Source organism: Ranitomeya imitator, chromosome 7 (assembly GCF_032444005.1).
Source record: "Ranitomeya imitator isolate aRanImi1 chromosome 7, aRanImi1.pri, whole genome shotgun sequence".
NCBI lineage: Eukaryota > Metazoa > Chordata > Amphibia > Anura > Dendrobatidae > Ranitomeya > Ranitomeya imitator.
This window is the reverse complement of record NC_091288.1, coordinates 42,400,948-42,426,346: the sequence shown is the minus strand read 5'-3', so window position 1 is coordinate 42,426,346 and position 25,399 is coordinate 42,400,948. Positions and strand designations below refer to the sequence as shown.

General features: G+C 47.0%; 1 protein-coding gene across 6 annotated transcripts in view; it reads right to left on the bottom strand.

The window, feature by feature from the left end:
- The window catches only part of DYNC1I2 (dynein cytoplasmic 1 intermediate chain 2), a 135,756-nt gene that overhangs the window by 71,980 nt on the left and 38,377 nt on the right, over window positions 1-25,399 (bottom strand). For 2 of the 6 annotated variants that reach the window (XM_069733133.1, XM_069733134.1), the window contains exons 5-8: window positions 20,495-20,585; window positions 17,486-17,509; window positions 7,253-7,312; window positions 6,783-6,898 (exon numbers count right to left, since the gene is read on the bottom strand). In XM_069733133.1, coding sequence (XP_069589234.1) covers window positions 6,783-6,898; window positions 7,253-7,312; window positions 17,486-17,509; window positions 20,495-20,585 — 291 coding nt within the window. The remainder of the gene's footprint in view (window positions 1-6,782; window positions 6,899-7,252; window positions 7,313-17,485; window positions 17,510-20,494; window positions 20,586-25,399) is intronic. The other 4 variants (XM_069733135.1, XM_069733136.1, XM_069733138.1 and 1 more) reach the window with 2 other exon arrangements.

Here is a 25,399-nt window from a genome sequence, read left to right as displayed (position 1 = left end):
TGAAAATCTGATCCAAAAGACTCATGAATATCCGTTTGTTTGTTTTTTTTTACATCAGAGAGGTCTGAATAAGGCCAAAATAGGCATTTTTGTGTACTCACCATAAAATCCTTTTCTCCAAGCCATTCATTGCGGGACACAGAACCATGGGTGTTATGCTGCTGTCACTAGGAGGCTGACACTAAGTTGAGACAAAAAAAAGTTAGCTCCTCCCCTGCAGTATACACCGTCGTGCTGGCTTCCAGAGACCCAGTTCAGTGCAAAAGCAGTAGGAGATCATTAACAACATATTACATAATATTAGAGTATAACATGTCAGAGTAAGTCAAGAACCAAAAAGGGAACGAGCCATAAGGCTAACAGGGTGGATGCTGTGTCCCCCAATGAGTGGCTCGGAGAAAAGGATTTTACGGTGAGTACACAAAAATCCCTATTTCTCCTTCGCTACATTGGGGGACACAGAACCATGGGAAGTCCCAAAGCAGTCCCTGGGTGGGGAACAATATAACCAAATAACTCTGTGTACCAACTGACTATAAAACCGCAACGGCCACCTGCAGAATACGTCTGCCAAGGGCCGCATCCGCAGAAGACTGAATGTGGACATTGTAGTGCTTCGTGAAAGTATGCAGGCTGAACCATGTTGCGGCCTTGCAAACCTGCTCTGCCGACGCCTGGTGATAAATGGCCCAGGAAGCACCCACCGACAGAGTAGAGTGTGCCCTAATCCCCGCCGGGATAGGTCTGCCCCTGACCCAATAAGATTCTTGAATAGCTGATCGGATCCATCTGGCTATCGTGGCTTTAGAAGCGGCTAAACCCTTTCTGTGACCCTCCGGGAGCAGAGAGCTGGGAGATAGTCTTGCAAGGAGCGAGAAGCGCCAAGTCTGGGGGCAGCACGAGTGATGCGGGCAGGGCCCATCGGGATGCGGCCCGCACTAGGCCGAAGCCGGGGGCTAAATTTCTGGCTTCGACCGGCGCGCACCCGCGGACCACCGGCAAAGATGCCGCGGAGCCCTGTGGGGACCCTGCCGTTATGGAGCCCTCCTATGACCGCCAGAAAAACGACCCCTCCCGGGTGGCACTTACCCCGATATGAAGGTGATGGCAGATGCCGCAGGTCAGAGCTGTGTCCGGGGTAGTTAGGACGATGTAGGGTTGGGGGAGCCTCCATCCCCTTAAAAGGAGGGTGAAGAGGAACCGTCCGCCTCCTTCCATCATCCGCTTTTTTAAGTGGTGATGCAGTGGGGGCTGCACGGACGCCACGATGAAGAGTGCCTCTGAGCATCCAAGGGTATAACCTGGTGGGCAGGGCAAAATGTCCAGAAATAGGCCTGGTTGCAGAAGAGGATACGTGGAGGTGACACTCCATGTGCTCGTCTGTTAAGGGGTGGGTGGGGGGGGGGGTGTATCGGTGACCTTGAAGGGGCACGTCGCCCCTAGAATCAGCTCAGGCAGTGGTATCCCACATCGCAGGATGGGAAACGGAGAGGCGACACTCTCCGTGCTCGCCTGTTGTTGGTTCGGGGAGATCGGAGCCTTGAAAGGTTCCGTCACCCCTTCATCCAGGTAAAAAAGTCAAATAGTAAAAAATCAAATGAAAAAAAAAAATTCTGGTCTGAATAGCAGACCCTGTGTGCCTCCTGCAGACACTAAGCTTGAACTGGGTCTCTGGAAGCCAGCACGACGGTGTATACTGCAGGGGAGGAGCGAACTTTTTAGTCTCAACTTAGTGTCAGCCTCCTAGCGACAGCAGCATAACACCCATGGTCCTGTATCCCCCAATGTGGCGAAGGAGAAATAGATAACTTGCGCTATAAATCTGATGAAAGGAAAAGAATGCAAAGGGCAAAAGTTAGGAAAGCAAACTTTTATCCCAGAAATCCCATTTACTTGTCACAGTAAATAACCAAGTGGATTTTTGAGACATAATACAATTATAAAACATGCGACTTCCTCCTCCACTGACTTCAATAAAATAAATAAAGAGATTACTGTGGGGGAAATTTACCTATTACAAGTCTTTATAATGCCAGCCTTAAAGAAGAATACATAAAAATATACAATAAACAGTGACATCACAGTAGAGGGCCTATGCCCCCCAGCAATGTTACAGTAGAGGGCCAATGCCCCCCAGCAATGTCACATTAGATAGCCAATGCCCCCCAGCAATGTCACAGCAGAGGGCCAATGCCCTCCAGCAATGTCACAGCAGAGGGCCAATGCCTCCAGCAATGTCACAATAGAGGGCCAATGCCCCCCAGCAATGTCACAGTAGAGGGCCAATGCCTCCAGAAATGTCACAGCAGAGGGCCAATGCCCCCAGCAATGTCACAGCAGAGGGCCAATGCCTCCAGTAATGTCACAGCAGAGGGCCAATGCCCCCAGCAATGTCACAGCAGAGGGCCAATGACCCCAGCAATGTCACAGTAGGAGGGCCAATGCACCCAATGCTGTCACAGTAGAGGGCCAATGACCCCAATGCTGTCAAAGTAAAAAGCTAATGCATCCAGCAATGTCACAGTAGAGGGCCAACGCCCCCCAGCAATGTCACAGCAGAGGGCCAATGACCCCAGCAATGTCACAGTAGAGGGCCAATGACCCCAATGCTGTCAAAGTAAAAAGCTAATGCATCCAGCGATGTCACAGCAGAGGGCCAACGCCCCCCAGCAATGTCACAGCAGAGGGCCAACGCCCCCCAGCAATGTCACAGCAGAGGGCCAACGCCCCCCAGCAATGTCACAGCAGAGGGCCAACGCCCCCCAGCAATGTCACAGCAGAGGGCCAACGCCCCCCAGCAATGTCACAGCAGAGGGCCAACGCCCCCCAGCAATGTCACAGCAGAGGGCCAACGCCCCCCAGCAATGTCACAGCAGAGGGCCAACGCCCCCCAGCAATGTCACAGCAGAGGGCCAACGCCCCCCAGCAATGTCACAGCAGAGGGCCAACGCCCCCCAGCAATGTCACAGCAGAGGGCCAACGCCCCCCAGCAATGTCACAGCAGAGGGCCAACGCCCCCCAGCAATGTCACAGCAGAGGGCCAACGCCCCCCAGCAATGTCACAGCAGAGGGCCAACGCCCCCCAGCAATGTCACAGCAGAGGGCCAACGCCCCCCAGCAATGTCACAGCAGAGGGCCAACGCCCCCCAGCAATGTCACAGCAGAGGGCCAACGCCCCCCAGCAATGTCACAGCAGAGGGCCAACGCCCCCCAGCAATGTCACAGCAGAGGGCCAACGCCCCCCAGCAATGTCACAGTAGAGGGCCAACGCCCCCCAGCAATGTCACAGCAGAGGGCCAATGCCTCCAGCAATGTCACAGCATAGGGCCTATGCCCCCAGCAATGTCACAGCAGAGGGCCAATGACCCCAGCAATGTCACAGCAGAGGGCCAATGACCCCAGCAATGTCACAGTAGAGGGCCAATGACCCCAGCAATGTCACAGTAGAGGGCCAATGACCCCCAGCAATGTCACAGTAGAGGACCAATGACCCCCAGCAATGTCACAGTAGAGGGCCAATGACCCCCAGCAATGTCACAGTAGAGGGCCAACGACCCCCAGCAATGTCACAGCAGAGGGCCAACGCCCCCCAGCAATGTCACAGCAGAGGGCCAACGCCCCCCAGCAATGTCACAGCAGAGGGCCAACGCCCCCCAGCAATGTCACAGCAGAGGGCCAACGCCCCCCAGCAATGTCACAGTAGAGGGCCAACGCCCCCCAGCAATGTCACAGTAGAGGGCCAACGCCCCCCAGCAATGTCACAGCAGAGGGCCAATGCCTCCAGCAATGTCACAGCATAGGGCCTATGCCCCCAGCAATGTCACAGCAGAGGGCCAATGACCCCAGCAATGTCACAGCAGAGGGCCAATGACCCCAGCAATGTCACAGTAGAGGGCCAATGACCCCCAGCAATGTCACAGTAGAGGACCAATGACCCCCAGCAATGTCACAGTAGAGGGCCAATGACCCCCAGCAATGTCACAGTAGAGGGCCAATGACCCCCAACAATGTCACAGTAGAGGGCCAATGCACCCAGTGCTGTCACAGTAGAGGGCCAATGCCCCCAGTGATGTCAAAGTAAAAAGCTAATGCATCCAGCGATGTCACAGTACAGGGACAATGCCCCCCCAGCAATATCACAGAAGAGGGCCAATGACCCACAGCAATATCACAGAAGAGGGCCAATGACCCCCAGCAATATCACAGAAGAGGGCCAATGACCCCCAGCAATATCACAGTAGAGGGCCAATGACCCCCAGCAATATCACAGTAGAGGGCCAATGACCCCCAGCAATGTAACAGTAGAAAGCAAATGCACCCAGCTCTGTCACAGTAGAGGGCAAATGCACCCAGTGAAGTAAGAGTACAGGGATAATGTGTCCAGTGTTGTCACAATAGAGCAATAATAAACACAGAAATGTCACAGTACAGGGATAATGCACACAGTGATAATTGACATAACGATCTCACGGTACAGTAACAAACATGATGGATCCCTATTCATGAATTCCACAATAGGCCATTAGCCTCCCGAGCCTACGACAGCCGATGACTGGGACCAATAGACTGCATTCATAAAGGCCTGTTCACATTTATTTTCCTGGGTTTCCATAGCCATAAGTCTCCATTGTCCCAGTGTATAAATCTTTTTTTTTTCCCCACTGTATAGTAAAGTGTATTCTAGTATGCTTTTCTATACAGAGACACAAAACAATGGCTGATGTGTGCAATATAGGTCATTACTCTGGTGTACGTGGCCGGCTTTATTTAGATTAATAGTCCTGATGTATATATCCTATGGAATAAAGGCATGAAACGCGCGTCAACACCCCAGGATTAAAGGGACGCTGAGCCTGAAGTGTTTCTATGTATGATCGGCAGGCAGAGCGTGGTCAGAGTATTTGCGGCATTAGTTATTGTTCCTGCCCTTGTCGGCCTCTGAAGATGTGTGACGGCTCTGACCCAAGTCTCCGCGACTATGAATCTCCTCTGGATGCCACGTGCAGAGCTTTTATCTCCTGGATATTGTGTCTTCTTTATATACAGTATCAGGATTTCACTGGTAACTGGAAATCATTTCAGATTCCTGGCGGGAGCTGAGCATTATATAAATAAACATTATTATTATGATGCTCAGACGGGTAATAAATAGGGGATTTTGTGACCATCTCTATACCGGCGCTGGCAGCTGCGGTGTAACCCGACGCAGACTTGTGCGTGCTGTACGACATCTACACATTCATTTTTTTTGAAGAGCTTGGACTAATCTCGACATTGGAGCTGATTACCGTCAGGACAATTTCAGGTGTCTGTCAATCTGTTATTTACAGATTCATCTAAGAATAAAAAAGGAGGAGAAAAAAATAAAAAAGGAGGGGTTCATTTATTTCAGCGCCGTTCCCTAAGAGCTGTCTCTGTACCCTGGCATCCGATCATTTTATCTCTTCAGAACTTAACAGCTTTTAAAGCAAATGAATATATACATATATAATGTGCGGATCTTGTCACATGTGACATTACATAGTATTTTACTATATCCTGCAAAGCGGTACATACTGACTATTTGTACAGAAATTATGCCATAAAGATTCTCCCCCTCCACTCTCCCATCAGCACAACCTAACTAGTACTGCCACTTATCAGAATATATATATTTATTTTTTTTTAACCTGGTGTAAATGCCACCATTCTCCTGAATCTGGAGTTTGTTCCTGAACCTCTCTGTTCCCGAGATATGGGCCCCTATTCCCTTTTTAGCCAAGGGGGCCTGGTTCTCAACTCTTCTCATTACCTAGAGAGGGTAAAATCCAGCAGGCAGGACTGTGTAGAACTAACCCTAACCTGGCGTTTCAGGTTACTCTTCAGAATAAGCTGTCGTGTGTGAACACGAGGAATAACACTTTCTGCCAATTAGAGGACTTTAACCTACATTTTTGCAGCAGTTTTTCTCCTCTGCAGGCTTTATTTCCAATTTTCAGTGGCCTCTGAGCTAATCGGTGAAGACTAGCTTCTATCATGCACAGCACATGCAGACATTCCTACTCTATTTTCTCTATGTAGCATATGATCAGAAGAAGCAAAAGCAGGGTGGGAAATTTACAGCACTACTGAGCAATGCAGCTGTGAATCCAGTGCTGGGGTGAGATAAAACACAAACTAGAAAGGAGCACAATGTTTGTGTCAGCGCCTTCATCTTTCACTCTTGCTCCTGCCTTCTCTATAGACTTCAATAGGCAATTATTAGCTAATCCATCAGTGAGCTGGCAGTCCATTTTGCTTTGACCAAGATAGATTTTAGCATTTTTTCCAGAGAGAATGTTGACTTCAGGAGGAAGGGTAAGCAGTGTAAAAAAAAAAAATTAAAATAAAAAAAGCATATTTCTCTAATAAGATATATTACAAGGTTTCGCATATTTGCATGACATGTAATTAACAGTGACCATTTAAGAATTGTATAAAAGTTTCTGTTAAACGTTTTGTTGCATATTTTCTCTATGTCAGAAAACGTTGTGAAGATAATGTACTAGATTTACTCCCGGTAGCATGTTTTCATGTTAAGTCAAGAAAAGATAAAAAAAGATAAATATGCTAATGTCCAATTATAATTACGAGGGTCTTCTTCTTCTGCCCACTCGGCGTAAATTGCCGCCCTAGGCACTGGCTCTTAAGTGCTTAATGTCAAGTACTGCCCTTACGCGATTAAAACCCATAACAAAAAAAATACCATATATCTAAATATTCACAATTGTTTACATCTAAAACAAGTAATATAACACATTTACCTTCATTTTCATGGGTGACGACTGGGGTCTGTGTCTCCTTTGTATAAGTTACGGTCTCTCGAGGAGGGAAATCCACTTGTGTAATTTTGGCCATGCCCAACTTCAAGGGACCACGTCTATAGATATTCATAACCGGCATAATAGGAAATAAATATATATTAGTATATAGCATATAATAATAATAATAATAAAAAAAAAAAATCTGTGCACCCAACTCCCCATTGGCAACCCTTTCATAGGCCTTGGAAGCATCTTCTGAAATACCGTGAGATGCAGATACCCCAATCCATGACCGTGAAATGAAACAAATACATAACCTATACATATCATAATATATATAATTTTTTTGCGATAAAAATATTACATAATTACGACTAGCATCCAAGGAATGGCAACGATAACCTATGGTATGACTGCTCTATAGACGACACAACAGGTAGAACGTAATAGTAAAAAAATGGTTGCAGTACCCCAGATCGGAGTCAGAGTGGAGCTGAAGAACGGACGGATCAGTGTCCCAGTGCAGAGTCCTGATTGACAACCACGCAGCATTAGCAGAAGAGGTCAGAAATTAGTTAAGCAAACACAACAAAGGGTTAAAAAACTAGTGCATATAAGACAGATACCAAAATATCATACAGCAGTTAGTGCACGCGAGATAGGTATATTCAATCATGCAGTTAGTGATGATTCCCTCTTATAAGAAAAAAAAGCGCATTTCATGAATTGTAAAAAATGATAATATTAAAATACTAACTAAACACTGGTACGAACAGCTAAAAAAACACATAGGACACGAGCAATGCATCTTAAAAAAATAGGGCAAAATGTTATCTCTTTACATCCAGCGTGTCTGGTGTGCAGCGAGTAGTGTCGCCAGACGTCCGCACGCTCCCCCGTAGAGGTCACTGACCACCAATTATATGGGGATATTTATGACGTAAAAATAAAGGTTGGAGCAGAAGCGTCAAACATGATCCTCAGAACTGACTCTACGGAAATAAGCGCATCTTAATATACATCATTTTGATCTGATGTCTTGATAAAATCTCTTATTGAACTTCCCATAAGCTGGGGAGTTGCAAAGGTCGAAATTGGCATTGATATCCGCAGCATGTGGTCCATTTTGGATGCAGATTTTACAGTGTGTGCGCACATGAGATTCCTTAAAATATCAAGCACTGTGCTGCCAATGTAAAAGGCAACAGATTTTCAGCAAGTGAATATGTTGCATTTTCGCAACCTGGGGACCTATCATCAAAACTCTAGGCGGGATGAACTATGCTAAATGTGCTACAATTTTGTAGCAAATTGTGCGAGAAAAATATGTAAATAATGGTGTTAAGACTCCTGAACCAATGTTATGTTATTTAAAGGGCCACCACCTTTCAGCCCGGTGTTACAGCATACCGGAGTTCTGTATATAAGTCTCCAAGCCGCCTCGCAAAACAAAATACCTTTTATTATACTTGTCTAAGGGGTGGTCCGGTCCGATGGGCATCACTGGTCTAGGTATGGCGCCTCCTCTCTTCTTACAATCACCATCCTCCTTCTTTACTACATGTGGATGATGCGCAGGCGCACTTCTCTCTTTACTGTTGCGAGTAGAGGAAAGTGCTGTATTGCACATACGCTGACACTCTTTGGCCTTTCTCCGTGCATGCAAAGCACAGTATTTTGATCTGCCCCATGCAGGAGCGCAACGAGGAACACTGAGCATGACTTAGAACATGTCATCAATAAAAAGCAGAGGAGGACGGCGATCGCAAGAAGAGAGGAGGTGCCAAACCAAAACCAGCGACATTCATCTGACCGGACTGTAGGCAAGAATAATAAAAGGTCTTTTTTTTGCAGGGTGGCTTGGAGACTTACATACAGCATTCCAGCATGCTATAACACAAGGTGAGGGCTGTAGGTTACATGGGAAAAAACCTACAGGTTCCCTTTAAGGCCCTACATATATATTGTCTGAACCCACCAGTATCGACAACTTTCGGCAGACACCCTAATGTGTATGAGAGCGCCTTTCAGGAAGAGATGATCACACATGTCAAATTTCAGACTGCAAATCATATTGTTCTCCCAGAGTTAAGCCGCCCCATGTGTCAATTGGTGGCTTTTTCAAAGACAACGAAGGAGAACTGTCAAGTGAATAGGAGGGACGGCCAAGATGGCTGTTGGTCAAACCTTCGACAGACAGCCATCTATTGTGCATGGCCGGCTTTAGACACTACCCTTGGTCCACTGACCATATTAAAAAAAAAATAAATGAATAAAAAGGACTGTACAGAAAAAAGGAGATTTTTGTATACTCACCGTAAAATCTCTTTCTCTTATCCTCTAATTGGGGGACACAGGACCATTGGTGTTATGCTGCTGTCCACTAGGAGGTGACACTATGCATAATCTGAAAAACATTAACCATGGCTCCTCCTCTGCAGTATACATCCCTGGACGGTGTTAGCCTTCTCCAGTTTTGTGCAAAAGCTTTAGGAGGAACGTAACATGAATAACAAACACGCCTATAAGAAGGCCACTATATACGAGCTCAAAGAATATGAGAACTCAACAGTAACAACGGCCCGTAAAGGGCAACAGAGTGGGAGCTGTGTCCCCCAATTAGAGGCTAAGAAAAAGAGATTTTACGGTGAGCACACAAAAATCTCCTTTACTGTGTCGCCTCATTGGGGGACACAGGACCATGGGACGTCCCAAAGCAGTCCCTGGGTGGGAAGCAATGGACGAATATTGTGCAGACAGGCCCCTAAACTTGGGGCACCTGGGTATGAACCCTGTAGTGTTTAGTAAACGTGTGTAGGCTAGTCCAAGTGGCTGCCTTACACACTTGTTGTGCCGAATCCTGGTGCCGAATGGCCCAGGAGGCCCCTACCGCCCATGTAGAGTGTGCCGTAATACTGGCTGGAAGAGGAGAATTTTTAAGGCGGTAGGCCTTTTGTATGGTGGATTTGATCCACCTGGCAAGGGTAGCTTTGGAAGCCGGCAGACCCTGGCGATCGCCTTCCAGAAGAAGGAAAAGAGAATAAGACTTCCGGAAGGGCGCAGTCCTAGACACATATATACGCAATGCCCTAACGAGGTCAAGCGTATGCAGAGCCTTCTCCACTCTATGAACCGGACAAAGGGATGACAGTGAAATTTCCCCATTGAGGTGGAAGTTGGACACAACCTTCGGAAGGAAGGAAGGGACCGTACGGAGAACTACTTTGTCCTGGTGAAAAGCTAGGAAGGGTCGTCTGCAAGAGAGTGCTGACAGTTCAGACACCCTGCGTAGCGAGGCAATTGCCACCAGAAAGACCACCTTCTGGGATAGAAGGCGGAGTGGGACCTCCCTAAGGGGTTCGAAAGGAGGTCCCTGCAATGCTGTCAGGACCAGGTTGAGGTCCCAAGTTTCTAGTGGAAGTCTGTAGGGGGGAACCAATCGGGAAACCCCCTGAAGAAAAGTCCTTACTTGCGGCTTATTAGCAATGCGTCTCTGAAAAAACACAGAGAGCCGACACCTGGCTCTTAAGCGAGCCCAGGGACAGCCTGGCCTCCAGACCAGATTGGAGAAAACCAAGTACTTTGGGGAGGGAATAAGGGAGTGGGGTCTGGCCACGAGATTCACACCAGGTAAAGAAAGCTTTCCAGGTACGGTAATAAATCTTGGCAGAGGCTGGCTTCCGTGCCCTGATCATGGTTCCAATGACGTCCGGCGAGAGCCCTGCCTGGGTTAGTACCCAGGTCTCAAAGGCCACGCCGTCAAATTAAGAGCCCCTGAGTTCTGGTGGTAGAACGGGCCTTGTGATAGAAAATCGGGGCGGTCGGGGAGATGCCAGGGGGCGTCTGCTGTAAGTTTTACAATGTCGGCGTACCATGTACCTCTGGGCCAGTCCGGTGCGATTAGGATGGTTGGAACTCCCTCTTGCTTGATCTTCCTCACCACTCTGGATATCAGGGGGAGAGGTGTAAATATGTACAGAAGCTGGAACTTAGTCCAGTCCTGAACCAGGGCATCTGCTCCGAGCAAACGCGGATTGTGTGTTCTGGCCACGAAGTTGGAGACCTTGGCATTGAAGTGGGATGCCATTAGGTCCACGTCCGGAGTCCCCTAGCAGTGGCAGATCTGGCGAAAAATTTCGGACTGCAGAGAGCACCGACCCGGTGTCTTCCACTCAGTGGAGGATGTGTGTCACTTCTCGCATTGCCTGGGTACTGCGGGTCTCTCCTTGGTGGTTCACATATGCCACAGCCGTGGCATTGTCTGACTGTACTCTGATGTGAGAGGCTGCCAGTAAGTGATGGAAGGCTATCAACGCCAGGAGGATGGCACTGATTTCCAGGATGTTGATGGGCATGGTCGCTTCCACTGGTGACCACTTGCCCTGTGGTGTAGGTGCACCGCACCCCAACCCGTCAGGCTTGCATCGGTGGTCAGGACCTTCCATTGACCTGTGAGAAAGGATTTCCCCGTTGCTAGCGAGGTTGGCTTGAGCCACCAGTGCAGGGACCTCCTGGTTGACGACGTTAGCTGGAACTCCCTGTCGAGAGAAAAAGAATTCCTGTCCCAGGACTTGAGAATGGCTAGTTGGAGAGACCTGAGGTGAAACTGGGCAAATGGAACCGCTTCTATTGCTGCCGCCATCCTGCCAAGGACTCTCATGGCAAACCGGAGAGCCAGTGCTTTGTCCTTGGGAAGGAGCACCAGACCCCTGGAGGTGTCGAATAGCATTCCCAGGAAGGTCAGAGACTGACTCAGGGTTGGTGATGACTTTTGTAGGTTGACTAACCATCCCCATACGGCTCAGTGTCGACTGTGATTGGGACGCTGAGCTCGCAGTCCTTGAAGGTGGAAGCTTTGATGAGGAGATCGTCCAGGTATGGAACGACTACTATGCCTCTGGAGAGCAGGACGTCCATGGTGGCTGCCATGACCTTGGTAAACACTCTGGGAGCCGTGGCGAGTCCGAACCGGAGAGCCACGAACTGGTAGTGGTCCTGGTCGATTGCGAACCTGAGAAATCTCTGATGGGCGGGTGCAATCGGTATATGCAGGTAAGCGTCCTGTATATCTATGGAGGCAAGATATTCTCCCTTCTCCATGGACGCAATGATGGACCGAAGTGACTCCATGCGGAAGTGATGAACCCATACATGTTTGTTGAGTTGTTTTAGGTCCAGTATGGGCCGTACACTGCCTCTTTTCTTGGGGACTACGAATAGATTGGAGTAGAACCCTCGGAAGCACTCGGCCGTGGGAAGCGGTACTATGACTCCTGCTTGAAGAAGCGAGGAAACCGCTTGTTGGAAGGCACGAGCCTTGGCTGGCGGTTTTGGGGAAACAGAGAGGAAGAATCAGTTCGGTGGGTTGGAGGTGAACTCTATCTTGTATCTGGAAGACACTAGTTTCCTGACCCACCTGTCTTCTGTAATAAGCAGCCAGACTTGCTGAAAGAGCAAAAGTCGGCCGCCTACGGGTGGGATGTCTTCCGGAGTCCATGAGTCATGATGAGGAGAAAGTCTGAGATTTTCCTACTTTGGGCTTTGACTGGCCTGCTTTTGACTGCCAGGTCTTGTCCGACCTTTGCGTCAACCGTGAGTTGTCCTTGCGTGGGGAACGGTTACGATTTTGTGCTGGACATGAGACGGACCAGCCAGAAGAATTCCGAAAGGATCGGAATCGGGTTTGGTTACGCTTCTTGTAAGTGCGTTTAGGTTTCAGTTGAGGGAGAGAGGTACTCTTACCCCCGGTGGCGTTGGATATCATTGTGTCCAACTTTTCACAGTAAAGTCGCCCACTGAGATACGGGAGGTGTGTGAGGGACTTCTTTGAGGCTGCGTCCGCTTTCCATTCCCACAGCCAGAGGATACGCCGAATCGTGATGGCGTTTTATGCTATCCCCACTACATTCCTTTGGTGAATCCAGAGCTGCATGAAGCATGTAATCTGCTACAACTGCTATTTGAACCGCTTGGTCCAACAGCTCAGGAGCAGATGCTTGGAGGCCTTATAAATTTTGGGCCAGAGCAAGGATGGCCTTGGCAGCCCAAACTGAAGCGAATGCGGGAGCCAGGGAGGCCCCTGCAGCCTCGAAAATTGAACGAGCCATGCGTTGTACCTGCCGGTCTGCTGCGTCCCTGAGGGTTGAGCTATCTGGCACTGAAAGGAGGGTCTGTGCTGCTAGTCTAGAGACTGGGGGGTCCACTTCGGGTGGATTTGTACATTCTTTGGTGTCCTTCTGCGGGAAGGGGTACCTCGCCTCCAAATATTTGCAATTAGCGAACTTCTCAGGCTGTGAGAGCTGCTTTTTAAGGATCGCCTTAAACTCTGAGTGGTTAGAGAAAACCATATGCGGTTTCAGAACTCCTTCAAAGGAAATCTTGTGTTCTGGGGCCTCCGGGGGCAGATCAGAAATGTCCAGCACCCGATGGATGGAAGAGAATACATCCTCAACTAGCGCTGTATGGCTAGGGGGAATTGGGATCAGGGACCCCTCCGTTTCCTTTGCGGAGATCTGCATTGTCTGTCCCTGCTAGGGGACGGTCTAGGTGACCTGGAACTACGGTATCTCTCCCTAGAGGGGAATGACCGTGTGCTATGGGATGACGCAGATGAATGTGACCTCTGGGTCCGCTTACGTCCTGTCCGAGACATGGATGTGCCCGGGACATCATGTCCCTGAGTTGAGCTCTACCTTTGCTGGGTAATGTTCATAGCCGAGGCATGACTCTGCAGAGCCTGAAGCAATGTGGAGGTTAGGTTATCTATAGACTGCGTCATAGGTTGCGACATCTGAGTAGCCCATTCTGGCATGGCATTAGACACCGAAGCATTGATAGGGGCTTCTTGGGGCTCTGACACCGTCGTCTGGATACAGTCCCGGCAGTGCGGGTGCTGCCACTGGGGAGAGTGGTCCTGCAGGCTGTGCAGAATGCATAAAAGCAGTCCTGCCTGGTTTTCTTGGACCTTGAGCCCGGCATAGTGCGCAAGAGGGTTGGCTATGCAAAGGGCCCCTATGCAGAGGAACCTATAGGGGGTCTTATAGGAATATGGAATCACAGCCGAGTAAGAACCCCAGCTGTGATCTTACCCCACCAGTTTGCCCCTAGGTCCAGTGCCGAAGATCCACAGTCCTGTTCCCCCCGGAGACTGGCTGTCCTGGACGCCGGGAGATGCAGGGTTAATCTTGTCCTGCAGCAGAAATGGCCGCCGAGGAGAAGAGGAAGAAGGAGAAAGGGGGCGGAGAGCTGAGAAAAAGGCGGCAGAGCTGTGTAAAAACGCGCCCTTTCAGTCTCGATCCGCCCCCTCTATGACACTGTGGAGTGTCATATTTGTCATCCGGGGGGCGGGCCGGGGGGGGGGGGGCAGAAACAAGGCAGTGGCCTCAGCTAGGCCGAAGCCGCGGCCTGAAGTAGATGCCTGATGCCCAAGAGGGCTCTAGGCCAGCGTGGAAGTCCGGGAGGGGATCGGATCTGAACCGGACCCTCCCGGATTTGAAAAGCAGGATAGCAGTGGGGCTATAAGTGGTAGGGGGGGGGGAAGTGGGCTGAAGGGTCCCCCCCCTGCTGCTGCCACAGAGACAGGGCGCAGGGAGCCCTGTGTCTCAGATGTGCCATGCCTGCCTGCACTCCATCCGGCCCCAACAGGAGACCGCAGCTGGGCTTGCGTCCCTGGATGCAGGCGCAGTGTGCTGGCAAATGCTGCGGGGAGCTGCAGAGTGCTGCTACAGGCCCTACCTGAGGCGTCTTAACCTCATGCCCCCAGAGGGGGATTAGGGAGGGTGCTGCTGTCACCTTCAGGGGGCTTTATCCTCGCCTCGATCTCAACCCAGAAACCAAAAGGAATTGGGGAAGGAGGGGGGGGGGTCTCGATTTCGAACCAGCACCCGAGGGACTGGGGAAGGAGCGACATGGGGAATAGCCATCTCGACTTCAACCGGGCACCCCATAATAGGGGGCCAAGGAAGGAGCCATGCCGGGAGTCTCCGAGGAGACCCACTTTTCTTCATCTGTAATCCCGTCGTGGACAAAAACGGAGTGCGAAATTTTAGGTGTTCCTCCAATGCGACACTAAGCAAATACTGGAGAAGGCCAACGCTGTCCAGGGATGTATACTGCAGAGGAGGAGCCATGGTTAATCTTTTTCAGATTATGCATAGTGTCACCTCCTAGTGGACAGCAGCATAACACCCATGGTCCTGTGTCCCCCAATGAGGCAACAGAGTAAAGGGCAACGTTTCACAAGAAAGAGGAATGGACCACTAGGACACCCAAAATGTGCCAAAAAACCAGTGCACATTTCTGGGACAAAGTAATCCAAACAATAGATGGTGCACAGAGAACACAGGCTAAAGAAGTCAAATTTTTCATCCTGTATGAACTACTGTTACAAATTTGACTCATTTTAAGATTGCAAAGCATAGGGTATGTGAACACTGCATTTTTATTTTATTTTTTTTGACACTGCCATACATACATTGAGTTATAGGGAGATGCTTTAGGAAAACCTCAGCGTTTTTTTTTTTTACCCTCTTTCAAGCATTCTCCAGATGGAATATGCTTGGTTGAACAATTATGGGTACGCACCCTTAGACAGTTAGAAAATTTGTCCCAATGTGTGCGAGACCACCCCAATACTGTCTCTCCCCCAGTGTTCCTTTAGGCATTTTTTTTAATCTTGACACAATTTCAAAACAATTATTGTTAAAATATCACTTCCGATCCTTCTTGATTGCTATAAAGAACAAGGTCTGCTGTTTTCTCAGAGTATTGCCCATTCTACATGATGCGTACAACAGCAACAAGCGGTATATTTACCCTGCACCATTATCGGGATTGTGCAACGTAAACAAGCTGCTGATCGCGAGCTCTTACACGCGCCGTAAAAACATCCATGTAAATGTGCGCAAACTGGTGTACAAAGGACGATCCACGGCATTAAGCAACTACGTTTGCCTGCTGGGAGTCCTTTACTGGCCTATTTAGCCAGGGTGACTAATGATGTGCACAGCACGATCGGTAAAGGATTGTTCTGTGCGCATTGAATATCATTAATTTTCGACATCACAGCTCAATGCGAGAAAGTCGCAATTCATGGAGCACTTCTTATGTACAAAAAGAATGGTGACTTCTCACTTTTTGCTTTATTTTTTAGCACAGCGAAAAGTAGGAGGTGTTACCAATAAGAGGCTGTGGTCTCCTTGACTGATTACTATCAAAGCCATAACATTTTGGTGCTACACCGAAAAAAGTGCAGCTTACAGTTTCTGACTTTAGGACTGTCCAAAACATACCGAATGTATAAGGGCTCATGCAGATGTCCGTGGACCTTGGTCTGAGTGTGGACCGCAACACATGGACTGGCCACTGATCTCCCGTCGAGAAGCATGACAACTTCATATGTCTCCATGATGGTGTCATGCTCGCGTCCAGGCCATGCATTGCAGCCCTTAAGAGGATTGCGATTTAATGCAATTCACCCAAATGCGTTTTTTCCCCCAGGAACATGAAACACCAGACTTATTCGGAATGTCCCCCATGATGTGACTCCGCTCCTCTGATGTAGTCGTTTTTTGCTCCGCACAGAACCTGTTAATCTGTTTCTCATCCAGTCGGAGATGTGATCCTGAGCAGAACGTCTACATGTTGGGTGTGAATGATCGGTATCTTGTGACATTGCCCACAGCAGAAAACATGTGCAGGAAATGGAGCTATTGCTGCAGGAAGACGGCTAACACATCGGCTCTTTGGTAAGGAAACAATCTGCATTTCCACTGGGATGTGGTACTGATAGTGTTTCCAAGATGTGACACGGCTGTAATTATAGGTTAACCACAGCCTTAGGCTCAGATGTGTCAATCCATGTGAAACCCAGCATACGTCTAATATAAATTCAGTGGGCCTGCAGGACCGGGAAAAACTGCTTAACCCCCCATGATCTGCGGTGGAGGTCGCTGGTTGCTTCCTTTCAAGTCCTCCATGGGGGTGAGGGGTGACATTAAACACAAGCCCCTTGAACTGAGCCAATACCCAATACTCAGCTCCACTGAGCATATTTAAGGATTTTGTGAAAACTCTACCTTACACCATTCTAGATCACCCTCATTTTGGTTTTACACCAGACTTTTGAGTATGCACTAGAAATCAAACACTACGTGTGTGTGCTTTACACCTCCCCCACCAAAAATACAAGACAAGCACAACATTTGCCATCAAGGTGATCACCGAGCTGCAGGATTGTAACGAAAAAGTAAATAAATGAATATAAAAATACACAAGAAGGGTACAACCACCCAGGACTGCAATGCTGCACATTATACATGTGGATTTGCCCCTCGTAAACCTGTAGAAAAATAAAGTATTATCCAGGGAGATGACACGTAAAGAGATAAGATTGTTTGGGGTTTTTTCTTCTTCTGGAAAATGACCTAAACCTACAGAAGAGTTTTCTCTTCTTTGTGAGAACACGGAAAGATCGATCCTATCAGGAAATCGGAAAGTCAGGATAATAACATTGCATCGACAGGTGCACGGACGGCGTGTATCATGCACAGTTCCTGCCAGGCACCTGTCAACACAGCGTCACAGTTCCCGACACGGTGCAGAAGAAACCCCATTTATCTATGACTACCCTTCACTAAAGTAATACAGTTTTGCAAAGAAAAGCATAAAAAAGGTTAAAAACAAGAAAAAGGAATATGCTTTACTTCTTGGTATCTGCGGGTCTGGAACTGTAAAACAAGCACATGCAAGAGGTTAGTAAGCGACAAGGATCTAAATGCAAGACCGATAACCATCAGGTATCTTCCAGTGATACATCCTGCAAGAACGTCTCCCCTACGCCCACGATCATCATGAAACCTACATAAGACATGGCTGACGTTTGCACTGCAAGTCTGCGCTTGGAAACAATGGAAGGTACCTTTTTATTATAAAAGGCCAGTGCCCACAACATAAAGATAGCAGAATAAGCCAAGGTAAATTGCCTATAGAGATATTAAAGGAGTCATTGTGATCCCAGGACTTCTTCATGGAGCCTATACCACAACCAACATCTTATGTCAGTTCTTCGAGACGTTGGCCATTCCTTAAAATGAATTTACAAAGAAACTAGAGCTAGTGAGACTAATGTAAGCTGTCCGCCGTTTGCATGGAAAGAACTAACACATCCAATGGTCGAAATGACTGGATTTAATTTAGAACCAGACTTGTGTCCTGCATGCACATTTCATGGTCCTAGAAGGCTCCTCCAAAACTCCTCCTAACCAGGCAGGCAATAGGCAAGTCAGAACTGTGTGCTCCCATAGCACCGTGCATGGGATGAAGAGTGACATCTTCTGTAGTTGTAGGACGTTCCTAATTTACACTCCATTTACATCCGCCTCCATCGACATTTGATGGCAATCCCTACTATGAGCTACAGCAAACAGCCCCAGTTTAGCTTTCTGGCTGTCCTGGCTCATCAACATATTACATGCTGATCACTATAAAATCCTGTTCTTATCAGGTGGTTTTCATCTGTTTAAAATATACGCCATTAAAGGGTTAGTCTCATCTTTACAGATGGATATTGTCAGACAGTGCTAGTAAATAAACAAGCACTATTGCAATTGACTGCTTATTGAAATGTGCAGCCGTTCTTGAGATATTCAGCAATGAGTGAGCGGATTAGGCGTTGTCCAAATCGAGCATTTTCGGCAAGCTCAAAAATAATGCTCGACTCGCCGAGCTTGCATGTCTCGCGGCTGTTCGACAGCTGCAACACATGCAGGGATTGACTAACAAAGAGGCAATCCACGCATGCGTTGTTTCTGTTGAACAGCTGTGAGACATGCAGGTGCCGAGACTCCAGCATTTTTTTCGAGCTTGCCGAAAATACTCAATTAGGACATGAATGTGCTTGGATAACACCTTATCAGAGTATGCTCACTCACCACTTACATTGACATTTTACTTTACAGCTCATTACCTAGGAGACCGACCACCTCTGCTGTCTAGCTCATAAGGACCACGCTGAAGCTGGCTAAGATTAGGAGACAACAATGCGCTCCAGTGATCCTGGCCAGCTTTAAAAAAGTGCTTTCAAGCTCATTAGAAGAAAGGGCTTGTAAACACTGTCCATGTTCTGTCTAGCAGAGGTGGTCAGTCTCCAAGGCAACAATCTGCAAGCAGATGTGTTAATATCTCAAGAACGGCTGAAAATTTTAAGAAGTGGTAAACTGCAAAAGTGCTTGTATGTAGCACCACTATTACTCTTTATGAAAATGGGTATAACCCTTTAAAACAGGGGGCATAAAAGACTCTGGCCTCCGCCTCTCTTGGGATATTATGGCCTCCATTTGAAGGATAAGTCTTATGACATCTTTCTGAAATAGATAGCGTTATAGTCTATGGATTATAATCTATATAGTCTATAACCATTCCTGGTGGACCCACTAAATAAAGTGCAAAAACACAGCTGTAATAACAAGGAAAAATGGTGGGATGAAGGTCACAGCCTCCAACTCTGCAATGTCCTGCCTCTCATAAACCCAAGCCAGTAAAGGAATGTTCACACATGGCATTTTTACTGAATATTTAAAGCAGCGTACTAGGGTAGTTTCACACATTAGATTTTCGTCATCAGGCTGAATCCGGCGACTTGAAAAAAAACAGATCTTTTGCAAATTGTGAAAAACTTATGAGTGAGAAAAAGAGAAAGAGAGAGAAAGAGAGCGAGAAAGAGAGAGAGAGCGAGAAAGAGAGAAAGAGAACGAGAAAGAAAGAGAAAGAGAGAGAAAGAGAAAGAGAGAAAGAGAGAGAAAGAAAGAGAAAGAGAGAGAGAAAGAGAGAAAGAAAGAGAAAGAGAGAGAGAAAGAGAGAGAGAAAGAAAGAGAGAGAAAGAGAAAGAGAGAAAGAGAGAAGGAGAAAAAGAGAAAAAGAGAAAAAGAGAGAAAAAGAGAAGAGAAAAAAAAGAGAAGAGAAAAAAAAGAGAAGAGAAAAAAAAAGAGAAAAGAGAAAGAGAAAAAGCGAGAGAGAGAAAAAAGCGAGAGAGAAAAAGAGAGCAGGAGCGCTAATGTTTGTCGGATCCGGCAAAAAACGGATGAAGCGTTTGGCCATCTGGCGCCAATACAAGTCTATGAGTAAAAACCGGATCCGGAGGAAAAAAAAATGGATCAGTTTTTTTTTCAAAATTCGCGGGATTGTGCCTGACGGCAAAAACCTGATGTGTGAAAGTAGCCGTTGCGTTTTACAGTAACAGCATAATCAATAAGATTTCTGAAATCTCATGCACACGCTGCGTTTTGTTTCAGGGAGAATTTTGAGCACCGCTGCGCTTTTGCCAATATGCGGCATGTCAATTCTTTCAGCGCTTTTTCTAACTTCACCCATTAAAATAAATGATTGAAAAATGCACATAAAAAAGTGACATTAATACGTGTGCTGTACGCGCATTTTTTTTTCCAAGATCACCAGTCTCGTTTTTGCTGCAGGAAAGAAAAAAAGCAACATGTGAACATACCCTGACAACTTAGAGGATCCGATTCAGGAATTGTGAGAAGCAATTGCAGTGTATCTGTAGCTGGCGTTCATAAAGATCTTATGGAAATGTAACCCATTACGTTTTTGGAGAATTTTTTATTTTTTTTTACCAAACCAAGAAACAAAAAAAACAACAAAAAAAACTAACAAAAGTAAAATGACTGCCAAACTGTATTAAAGGTATGAGAGCTCACCTGGCTCCAGTCGTCCCATCACCAGAGTCCTGGCTTCCAGCTTCGCTTGGCGTGCTCACAGACTTAGAGGAAGGAGACGTTGGCGGAGGGACTAAATAGTGAAACAGACACGTATCCTCTGTTACTATTCGCAGGGGTTGGACCGCTTAAGAGGTTTCCAAAGCAAGTTTAACATGAAGGGTTGATAAAACGAAATAGAAAATGGGAAACAAAACCAGAAGGATGGCAAATCAAAATGTACGTGGATGGAGATGAAGAATGGGGGAAAAAAGAAGGGAAGAGAGAGAGTTACCAATCACATGCTGGCTTATTCATGCATTTGTATATAACATGTCGGTGATAAAAGAGGGAAGGAGAGGATGGAGAGTGATGAGGAAGGTGTCGTACATTTCTAAGATGAACTCTGTGTGCAAATATCAGAATTGTGATTCATCATTACCCTTACTGTCCCTATGAGTGCGCACGCCCAAATCTACTGACTGTGATGGTGCTAGAGTCACACGGCTGTGCATCATTACCCTCACTGTCCCTATGAGTGCGCACACCTAGATCTACTGACTGTGATGGTGCTAGAGTCACACGGCTGTGCATCATTACCCTCACTGTCCCTATGAGTGCGCACACCTAGATCTACTGACTGTGATGGTGCTAGAGTCACACGGCTGTGCATCATTACCCTCACTGTCCCTATGAGTGCGCACACCTAGATCTACTGACTGTGATGGTGCTAGAGTCACAAGGCGCTGCATCATTACTCTCACTGTCCCTATGAGTGCGCACACCCAGATCTACTGACTGTGATGGTGCTAGAGTCACACGGCTGTGCATCATTACTCTCACTCTCCCTATGAGGGTGAGGGCCCATGTCTACTGACAGGTGATGGAGCTTCACAGCTGTGCACTTTACCCATGATTACTACCCATTTCAGAAAAAAAATGGATAATTTGGAATACTTATTGATCCTACTGCACACATATATCAGTCATGGTGATGTGGTCTTTCTACACATTCAAGTACTATCTGGCTATTCCTTTTCACCCTTGCCCCATACTCAAACACAGAAATTTTGGCACATATGTACGTGTTTTAAGAGGGAAAATAGAAACAAGCTGCTGCCCGACATGTCTATCTATCTGCTTGCAACTTTTTTGGGGCGATATGAGCCATTTACAGGGGGGCTTCAGAAGCAATAATATGAATTATTCCATATTAACTACCATGATGATTAATGGTAGCTCTACAGAAAGCTCTCATTAAATTTTCACTTTTGAAACTGTGAAGATTTAATTACAGCCATCTATAAGAGTTTGGAGGTGCTGTACGCCACTTCTACCATTGTGTAGTGCAACAAATCGGAGTATTTCCGTCTGGAACGGTCCGGCTGCCTAAAATAGGAAATCGACAAAAGTGGTATAGAGCACCCCTGTAACCCTGGAGGGTGCAATGGGCACAACACATGCCTGCGCTTAGCCTCTTACACAGATACTTGCTGGTCACTATCCCATGACATTATCAGAGTCTCTAAGACCATGGAACTGTAAGTTATTAGGAATAATCATGAGTGATGAGCATGCTCGAGTGCTAATAGAGTGTCTTTGGCGCTTGTCAGACAATCCTTGCAAGTGATCCGCGAGACATGCAGCCGCAGGGATTCGAACATAGTATTAGAGCACAGGGAAGACACTATTAGCACCCGAGCATGCTCAGATAACGTATCCGAGCATGCTCGCTGATCATTAATAATCATAACTGTGTGACAGTTTCAGCATCCATTACTATATTACAATCAGTAATTAAAGAGATGTTATGATCAGAAAAATTTACCCATGGAAGAAAATCAGAATGTTATGTTTTTTTTAATGTTTACTTTTTTTGTACATATTGCAATTTGTTAAAAAAAAAAAAAAAGAAATCCTGCAATTTTCAAATTGGACACTGGGGCATTTTTAGACTATCTTCCTTATGTTTTAGGAAACAACACATGTACATTAGTCACAATGGTCACACCCAGATAATCTTTTGCATTGAAGCATCTAATGAGCGTATGAAAAAGTCATTGTGAAGGGAGGGGGAGCTGTGATATCGTAATCTTGCCTATAATGAAAATGAGACTTCCTAAAAGGACAGGAAGTAGAAGTCTAAAAAAAAAAAAAAACCTCAGTGTCTGGTGAAAAATGTGCAATATTCCACAAAAAAAAAAAAAAAAAGTGCAATATAAATAAAAAAAATGTTAAGAGGCATGATTTAAAGGGGGTAATCCCATGTCCAAGATCCTATCTCAATATGTAGAAGGTGTAAGGGTATGTGAACATGTTGCGGACTGCTGTGCGGATTTTTCCGCACTGATTTTGATAAATCCGCAGGGCAAAAACACTGCGTTTTTCCTGCGGATTTATCGCAGATTTACCACAGTTTTTGTGCGGATTCTACTGCGGTTTTACACCTGCGGTTTTCTAATATGGAGCAGGTGTAAAACCGCTGCGGCATCCGCACAAAGAATTGACATGCTGTGGAAAATAAACCGCTGCGTTTCCGCGCGTTATTTTCTGCAGCATGTGCACAGCGGTTTTTATTTTCCATAGGGTAACATGGTACTGTACACTGCAAAGAAAACTGCTGCGGATCCGCAGCATCAAAAACGCTGCGGATCTGCAGTAAAAACCGCACCGTGTGCACATGGCCTTTTAATGATATTAGGAAATACCGTATATACTCGAGTATAAGCCGAGATTTTCAGCCCAAATTTTTGGGCTGAAAGTGCCCCCCTCGGCTTATACTCGAGTCACGGTAGCAGTGGGGTCGGCGGGTGAGGGGGAGAGGGCGCTGAGGTATACTTACCTAGTCCCAGCGATCCTCGCGCTGTCCCTGCCGTCCCACGGGCTTCGGCGCTGCAGCTTCTTCCTCTCTTCAGCGGTCGCGTGGGACCGCTCATTAGAAAAATGAATAGGCGGCTCCACCTCCCATAGGGGCGGAGCCGCCTATTCATTTCTCTAATCAGCGGTGCCGGTGACCGCTGATAGAGAAAGAAGCTGCGGCACCGAAGACCAGCTGTGACAGGCGGGGACAGCGCGAGGATCGCCAGGACTAGGTGAGTATGTTATATTCACCTGTCCACGTTCCAGCCGCCGGGCGCCGCTCCATCTTCCCGGCGTCTATCTGCGCTCTGACTGTTCAGGTCAGAGGGCGCGATGACGCATATACTGTGCGCGGCGCCCTCTGCCTGATCAGTCAGTGCAGAGAGACGCCGGGACCGGACGCTGGGAGCTGCAATCAGCGAGGTGAGTATGGCATTTTTTTTTTTTTTTTTTATTGCAGCAGCAGTGGCCATGGCACAGATTTATGTGGAGCATCGATGGGGATATATGAACGCTGCAGAGCACTGTATGGGGCAGATATGGGGATATATGGACGCAGCAAAGCACAGTATGGGGCAGATATGGGGATATATGAACGCAGCAGAGCACAGTATGGGGCAGATATGGGGATATATGAACGCAGCAGAGCACAGTATGGGGCAGATATGGGGATATATGGACGCAGCAAAGCACAGTATGGGGCAGATATGGGGATATATGGACGCAGCAAAGCACAGTATGGGGCAGATATGGGGATATATGAACGCAGCAGAGCACAGTATGGGGCAGATATGGGGATATAGGAACGCAGCAGAGCACAGTATGGGGCAGATATGGGGATATATGAACGCAGCTACTGATGTCTCAATTAATTTTACTTTTATTGGTATCTATTTTTATTTTTGAAATTCGCCGGTAGTTGCTGCATTTCCACCCTAGGCTTATACTCGAGTCAATAAGTTTTCCCAGTTTTTTGTGGCAAAATTAGGGGGGTCGGCTTATACTCGGGTCGGCTTATACTCGAGTATATACGGTACCTCCAATTAGAAATGTAGTATAGTTTTTCTGATATGCTAGGTCTTTCCTCATGTGCAGGCATTGCAAGACCTTAGGTATCCATGGTTATGACCACTGGCAACTAGCTAACTGTCATGGCCGTAACCATGGCTATCTAAAGTCCTGCAATGCCTGCACATGAGGAAAGTTGTAGCAAATCAGAAAAACTATACTGCATTTCTAATTGGAGGCATTTGCTAATATCATTACACCCACTACATATTGGTATAGGGTCTTGGAAATTGGATTACACCCTTTAAAAGTGAATCTATCACCAAGTTTTTGCCACCTAATCTGAGAGCAGTATGATGGAGGGGCAGAAACCCCAATTCCAGTGATGCGTCCCTAACTGGGCTGCTCATTGTAGTCTCTGTGTAACGCCACCCCCCTCTCCAATGATAGGCAGCTTTTCATGTACACTGTGCATAGGCAGAAGGTGGCCAGTGGTGTGGGAGGAGTTATACAGAGCTCAATCTTCAGAGCACTGCTAAATCTGCAGCAGATAAAACAGTGATTTTGTAAAAATGAGAGCAAACAGTCCAGTAAGTGACATCGCTGGAATCAGGGTCTCTGCTCTGGTGACAAAATGCCCTTTAATATCAGAATATAGTCATCTTGTACAATAATGCAATAAATCAAGACTTTATAACTTGATTAAGTAAATCTCAGCATTTCATGCTTCTGACTTTTCACTTGGGCTTTTTTTCCCATAGTGTTAATGTCTGAATTGCTAAAAATTCAGCAACTTCCGGCAAGCTGCTTCTGCCAAAGAGAAAACTAGTTCATAGATTGCAAATCTGAGCAATGCCGCAGATGTAATGATCTGAAAAGGACTTTTTTCCAGGACTTTAGTGTTCATTTATCTTTAGGACAGGCCATCAATCTCAAATTGACAGAAGGTGGGGAATAGAGGGAGAGAGGCAGAGACTTGGGAAATGCTTTGATCACGCCCACTGCACTTAAGCCTCATTTGCATATCAATAAAAAAGTTGT